Source organism: Bidens hawaiensis, unplaced genomic scaffold (assembly GCF_021521415.1).
Source record: "Bidens hawaiensis isolate Kalapana, Puna unplaced genomic scaffold, B.hawaiensis_p1.1 tig00007614_1, whole genome shotgun sequence".
Lineage (NCBI taxonomy): Eukaryota > Viridiplantae > Streptophyta > Magnoliopsida > Asterales > Asteraceae > Bidens > Bidens hawaiensis.
Genome location: NW_027491530.1, coordinates 171,255 through 178,776, shown reverse-complemented (window position 1 = coordinate 178,776; position 7,522 = coordinate 171,255). Strand labels below are relative to the sequence as shown.

Sequence of the window (7,522 nt, the reverse complement as noted above, 5' to 3'; positions counted from 1 at the left end):
TTTATAGATCGTTATTATCCGGATTATAATTTTTTATTTTTATTAGGTGTGTAAAAATATTAATAATTAATTAGGTGTGATTATAGTGACAGTTTTAATTTCAATGTGTGACTAAAGACTATATTATGTTTTTTAATTGGCCATTTTGCTTAAAAGATTATTAATTGGGCCTTTTTGTTCGAAACATGATATATAACGGCCCTTTTTTGTTCTAAACACGATTATAAGCAGTTTGATTTATGAAAAATCAGTGTATGCAACCACGAGTTCGTCATCCTTTCTATGCGTGTTTTGCGTAATGAATGTAGTTAATAAATGAAAGGTTATTAATTATACCATCTATTATATGAATCCAATTTTGATTTCTTATAGTTTGATCAAACTATTTGATATCTATGCATGTACTTTTGGATATACTGAAACGTTTATGTTTACTATTCTATATGGTATAGCGGAATTATAACATGAAATAGTCACAACACATTCACTCTTAACATTCAGTATATTTCTTATACGCTCTTAGACTTATACATTTCACTTTACATACTTTTATCTATTAATAGTTTAGCCCTTTACAAAATACAAATGACACATTATGCTCACTTGATCTAGCATTGGACAAAAATGCTCTAACAAACTACCCCTTGGATAATGCTAGACCTAAATTACAAACTCAATTCCTAAACTTGATTTAGCCTGACTAATGATATAGTAAACCTCGGTCGTGTTAACTTGAAACTTTGGATCTATCAAATTGCCCATGGATGTCTTGGCAGCACCCTAGCCATCCGAAGATCCGGTTTGTTGACCTCGGTTGAATATATAATAATGATGGTGAATAAAATTTTTACGGATACACCATCATAGATTCACATCATCTATCTGAGATTCGGACATATGATATTATGAGAAATAATCCACCATCTCATGGATATTAGACTTAAACCAAAATCTTGCGATCTTCCTTTCGTTCTTTCCTTAAAATCCATGACTAAATCAGCACTTTATCATCTTCCATGTCATCCTCCTCTACATCAGTAATCTTCATCGATCTGTAACAACAGAATCAACACAGTTAATTATCACACACAACAATATACACATTGATGCTTCAAACCGTGTATAATCTAAACAGTCCAACTTCTAGACTATCATATACATGCATGTAATATAAAAACCTGCAGACTTACCTTGATAGTTAACACCGAGAGAGAAAATCTGAACTAAAAGATATGAACAAAATAATGTGCATGTGCCATTTTAAGTACAAAAGTATATAAAGGGAATGTTATTAATTAATACTGAATAACCAGTTTGTCCCTCAGCATTGGAAAACGTGACAACAGTAACTCCACTAGTATAAGACTAGTTTATGTGTAACTAAATGTTCATTCCTAAGAAAATGTTAGTGAAGTGTAATTAATTTATAGTCACATCTCTAGTTAGGATGTGTGAAAAAATATATATTATGGTGATTGTAAATGCATACAATATGTGTCTAGAAGTAAAATATGTTAATTGTTAACTTTGTTAGGCGTGACTAAATGTTCAATAGACAATCATCGGTATTGTAATATAATTACTTTTTGGTGACATCTCCAATTTGGATGTGTGACAAAATATATATTTTGGTGATGGTAAATGCATAGAAATTGTGACTAGAAGTAAAATATGCTAATTGCTCACTTTGTTAGGTGTGACTAAATGTTCAATACACAATCATCGTTATTGATGTATAATTACTTTTTGGTGACATCTCGAATTTGGATGTGTGACAAAATATATATTTTGATGATGGTAGATGCATACAACTTGTGACTAGAAGTAAAATATGCTAATTGTTCACTTGTTAGGTATGACTAAATGTTCATTAGTAAGGATATGTTTGTGAAGTGTAAGTACTTTTTAGTCAACATGTGAGCATTACATTCTTTAATTACATTCTTTATGAAAACGTTAGTGTGTTGTCTTAGTAGTTTATAGTCACAGTTTCAGTCTTTACAAAAGAGTGTGACTAAAAGTTTGTTAGGGTCATGTATTTATGTAACAATGGGACTAAAGGTTAAACAATAGTGACTATAAAAACAATTCATGTCCTTATAGAAATTTATTATCCGGATTATAATTTTTATTTTTATTAGGTGTGTAAAGATATTAATAATTGATTAGGTGTGATTATAGTGACAGTTTTAATTTTAATGTGCGACTAAAGACTATATAATGTTATTCAATGGGCCATATTCCTTAAAAGATGATTAATTGGGCCTTTTTGTTCAAAACACGATATATAAGTCGTTATGTAAGCGCCTTTTCGTCATCCCTGTTATAGCCCAAGTCAGTTTTCAAAACAATTCAAGATCATGCCGATATCCTTCACGCATCTATACCATAACGAAGGTATTTCATGCTTTACAAGTTTGATTTATGAATAACCAGTGTATTCAACCATGCACGATTTCGTCATCTTTTCTATTTGCGTTTTGCGTAAAATGAATGTGTTAATACATGAATTAGGTTAGTTATTAATTATACAATCTATTGTATGAATCCAAATTTGATTTTTTAGAGTTTGATCATACTATTTGATATTTATGCATGTACTTTTGGATTTACTCTAGAATACTACACGAATGTGCAAGTTCTCGAATACGATTACACCTTCAAGCGGGTGATTAGGGGTTCTCTAGTAAGTTATAAGTATTCTCTTATTTACAATAATTTCAATAAAACATTATTGTATAATAAGTTAATTTATACTTGAAATTTTGTTTCAATATTGCATAAACTATCGGTTGCATTTGTGAACCGGCACGACATCTGGTCTAGGAACTTCATATTGAAGTCAAACTTGGTGATAATGCGGATATTTTTGAAATAGTTGCTCACCGGAATGATGCGTATTATCAGTCGCGTCATTACAAGGTTCGTAAGTGGGGAGACTTTTTGGACGAGAACTTGCTGGATGTCGGGTTGAGGGTCAGTTTCAACTGGAGTGAAGACCAATCACTGTTCACTATTTATATTGTTTAGATATTTTATGTTTATATAAGATTATATATTTATGGACATTAACTTTTTGTATCTACTAATTAATTATATAAATGAAATTAAGCTTTGATATGGTTTTAGTTTATGTTAATGGTTGGCCTGATGTTGTTAATTTAAAATAATCATCTAACTTTATTTTATGTTTGGTATAAGTCTAATATGGTATTTTTCCATTTTAGTAGTGGTGACTAAAAATTAATACTAATGATCTCTTTGTGTTAGTGTTAGTATTTTATTGTTCAAATTCTATAAAATATTGTCTTTTATATGAAGAAAATAAGATATTATTGTCAATTTAATATTGTCTTTTATACTTCCTAGGTAATTATGATATAAATCAAATCACTTAGGTTAATGTGTGCATGGCTATGAATTACGGCTACATTGCAAGCCGAAAATCATTCAATGATGATCTAGTACCTATAACTTCCAATCACCTTTATAAATAGCTTAATATACCATATCTTTTCAAATCCAAATTTAAGCGTATTTACATAATAATTAATAATGAAATTCAACAAATAATGAGAAAATATTACATAATAATGAGACTCAACAAATAATGAGAAAATATTACATAATATATTACAACTATGTTATACTAGTCTAATATTAAGTAACGGCCAATGGTCGACGTCCGTGATAATCAAAAAGGGTCCACTTGTGCCTGATACAATCAAATGTAAGCGTTAGCTACACCATGTTGACAACTTAACGTTTCATATTTAACATATGCATCAGTAGATTAGAAAGAAATCCATACCTTAGTACGTATAATTAAATCCCGACCGTCATCGCGGTAATAGTCATCTCAGGAATCCTTCCACAAATCTTTTTTGTCTACAGGGGGCAATACATTTTCGTTCTCATAACTAATCACCGTACTAAACTCCTCATCTTCGTACGCATGCGTATAAGTTGTTGGAGTATTCTTGATTACTATTGACATTTTTTTTCCAGCTGGTTTGTCACATAAAAAACTTATCGTGCTTGTGAGCCCAATATGAAAGAATCATTCTTGTGTCCTAATATACTAAGTTTAACCAATGTGTACCCAATGTCGTCTTTCTTTACCCCTTTTTTATTATCAACCCTGTCACTCTTGAACTGCGGGATTTTTCTAAAATGGTAATCAAGTACCCATATGTCCTGTAAAACCCCATAATAGCTTGTCTCGGTGTAGGCTTTAACTTCTCTAGAAATGTGCAAGTCATTTGCTACTACACTAACCCCACTCATCTGGTGTACTTTAACTTCTCGAGATTTTGTACGAAATGTAAATCCGTTGATGTCATAGAATTCGTAGCTCAATCCGTTTCTATTTTGTCCATATGAAATCCACATTACGGTCTCTGATATACTTTCTCGCGATTCCACGAACTCTCTCTCAACCTGATACATATATACTAAAAGGGTGAACTTCAATTCCATGTGATCAAATATAATAAATATTTAACTAGTAAGGCCGTTATGAAATATGTAGTATACGTGCGTACCTCATATCGTAACCACATACCAAACTTTTTGTGCTCTTTCTCTAGCCATGTTGTTTTCTTGTCAGGATTTTGTTGTTCAAGAAATGACATGTGCCGACTATAAATAAATATTGACGAATTTTATACACCGTGTAGTAGAAAATAAAATAATATAATCCATGTACATAATACTTACTTGATATAAGGAACAATTTCGGATGTATTTTGCAGCACATAAAAATGTGCTTTCACAAACAGATCTGAAGAAATGTCGTCCAAATATTTGCCCGTTGATAGTGGGACTCCGTCTTTATTACTTGCTCTATTCTTATTTTCAATCGAGTTCCTCAAACTATTAGGAATACTAGTCTTCAAGTCTTTTTTGAATTCGCTCAAGAACTTAATCTTCTCCTTAGCAACATTTTGTTTAGCAATGCATCCTTCTGCTTATTTTTGTTTCGCATGTGCCCCTTAATAACCTTCATAGACCTTTCAAATGGATACATCCACCGAAAGCATACGGGACCACATAACTTAACTTTCCTAGCAATGTGCACGGTTAAATGAACCATAACATCAAAAAACGATGGAGCGAAGTATTTCTTGAGAAGGCACAATGTCACAAACAAATCTGCCTCCAATTTTTCAACCTCCTCGAGCTCAATCTCCTTGCTACTAATTGATTTGAAAAAAAAGAGAACCTGAAATAAAAAAGAATACGGTCACGTAACCACATGCTTTATTCCAACTTACCCAAATTTAAGGAGTGATATGGTGATATGAACATAAATATAAGAACAATACCTTATTATAACATATCTTGTGGGTTGTGGCGTAATAGATCGTATTTCAAGGGGCAAAAACTGTTGCATAAGCATGTGATAGTCGTGTGTTTTAAGTTCTATTAGCTTCCTGTCCTTTAGACTAACCAAACTAGCAAAATTTGAACAATACCCTTGTGGGGCCCTTAACTTGTACAACGTGTCGCAAAAATTTTCTTTTTCCTCTGTTGTTAATGTGTAACTCGCAAGCGGAGCTTAATGTTTGTGTCGTCTCTCTTAGGTGTTAACTCTGTCCTTAAGTCCATATCATTCAGATAGAGTCGAGCCTCCAATCCATCTTTCGTCTTTCCAGGAATGTTTAACAGTGTTCCAATCAGACTCTCTGCCACATTATTTTCAATATGCATAAAATCTATACAATGGTTGACAGAATTAAACCGCCAATATCTAAGTTTCTGATACCAAATATTAAATTTCTTCCAGATTGGTTTACCGTTGCTGCTTTCTTCTGTTGTATTTGATTCTTTTGTTCCCTTTGTTTTTTTATTTTCCCACCTCTCCCATTCAAAACTTGTTTCATGGCCGATGCATTGTTCTTGTGACCCTTACCCCAATTTTTTATACAATATTGCATCTCGTTATATATTTCTAACCCGTTCTTAGGTATTGGTTCACTTTGAAACTCTTGTGTTCCATCGAATCCCTTATTTTTCTTTCTGAACGGGTGGTCATAAGGTAGATACCGTCTGTGGCCACCATAGCTTTGCTTATTTGATCTTCTTAGTCTAACACAGTTTCTTTCCTTACCACAAACTACACAACCAAAGAAGCCACTATATGGACAACCACAAAGTGTACCAAGGGCGGGATAATCGTTTATGGTCCATAAGACAACAGCATGTAGCGTAAACCTTGCGGGTGAATCCGCCGGGTGACGTAAAACACCGTCCTTTATTCTACTTTTTGTGTGCCATCTCAAATGTCGTGCAATCGTCGGTGACTGAAAAAGTTGTTTAATCTGTGGAATTAAGGGAAAGTACCATAATACTTTTGCTGGAATTTTATTGTATGTTACTTTTTTAATATCATCTTCCTTCCATCTTGATTTTTCACAAGTGGGACATACTTCATATTTTTTGTACAGTCCCCTGTAAAGAATGTAGGCGTGTATTTTGTTATTACCTGACCCCCATTGCTCTGAATGTTCTCTTAACCTCATATGTACTACTAGCCATTTCATTACCTTCTGGTAGCATCTTCTAAATACAAGAATAAATTATGTAAAGCATTCATCCGAAACTCCGTGCTTGCTCTTCACGTTAAAAGTTGTACCGGCGCAGACAACTTCGTGGAGTCGGGACAGCCTTTGTAAACTGGCTTCTCAGCATCTTCAATTAGTTTTACGAACTTTGCATAATCACGGTCATCCGTGAAGTTTTCTTCTGTAGCTTCAACCGTATTTACTGTTTGGGCGGCATCAGTTGGTAATTCCGAAGTAAAATCCGTTGTGTGCATTTCATAGTTGTCATCCAAAACCAGATAACTAATTTGGGGCTCATACTTTTCTCCATGCTTAGACCATATGGTATATTTTTTATCTATGCCATGTTTGAATAAGTGATGTTTCACATCGTCCAGACTGAGTGATATATACTTTTCTCCATGCTTAGACCATATGGTATAGTTTTGATCTATGCCATGTTTGAATAAGTGATGTTTCACATTGTCCAGACTAAGTGATATGTAGTTTAAACAAGTCTGACGTGGACACTGTATTTTTTTTATTGGCTTATTGCTCGATTTCTTTAAATTGGTGACATCATAATGTATAAAATTTGAACTCCATCCATATAAACCTTTTTGTTTCTATTCGTTGTCATCCAAAACTTGTCCATCTTGGAAATCACCATTGTAACATAATTAAACCATATAAGTAATTATTCTTATCAATTAATCGAACAACATACATATTCTACTCAGAATTAAACCAAATAAGTAATTATTCTTATCAATTAGTGTCTTAATATAATTACTCTACTAATCAAACAGAAGGAAATAATACATACCTTACTTTGTATTTCTCATAGAGGTTTAGATTTGGAACCTACGTTTACATGTATTTATCAATTGGGTCGAAACTATGTGAGTTGTGTTTAGATTTGGGTGGAAACGGGTCATGGGTCGGAACGTGTTATGGTCTATTATTTATTTATTTAT

The 7,522-nt window shown here is 32.9% G+C and overlaps 1 protein-coding gene across 1 annotated transcript; it reads right to left on the bottom strand.

The window, feature by feature from the left end:
• Positions 1-991: 991 nt before the first annotated feature.
• On the bottom strand, positions 992-6,820 carry LOC143635608 (uncharacterized). The gene is made up of 8 exons (XM_077103395.1): positions 6,638-6,820; positions 6,488-6,564; positions 5,799-6,405; positions 5,045-5,224; positions 4,720-4,934; positions 4,545-4,641; positions 4,103-4,440; positions 992-1,052 (listed from the first exon to the last, which is right to left on the bottom strand). Exons 1-8 carry the CDS (start codon positions 6,818-6,820, stop codon positions 992-994), a joined length of 1,758 nt encoding a protein of 585 aa, XP_076959510.1.
• Between the last annotated feature and the right edge of the window lie 702 nt (positions 6,821-7,522).

Bases quoted from the DNA above. Each gene is read 5' to 3' on its own strand.
- LOC143635608 (XM_077103395.1), bottom strand. From the start codon at position 6,820: ATGCACACAACGGATTTTACTTCGGAATTACCAACTGATGCCGCCCAA. The intron at 6,565-6,637 runs GTACAACTTTTA...TCTTGTATTTAG, and splicing joins CCACGAAGTTGTCTGCGCCG to AAGATGCTACCAGAAGGTAA. The intron at 4,441-4,544 runs GTACGCACGTAT...TATATGTATCAG, and splicing joins GTATGTGGTTACGATATGAG to GTTGAGAGAGAGTTCGTGGA.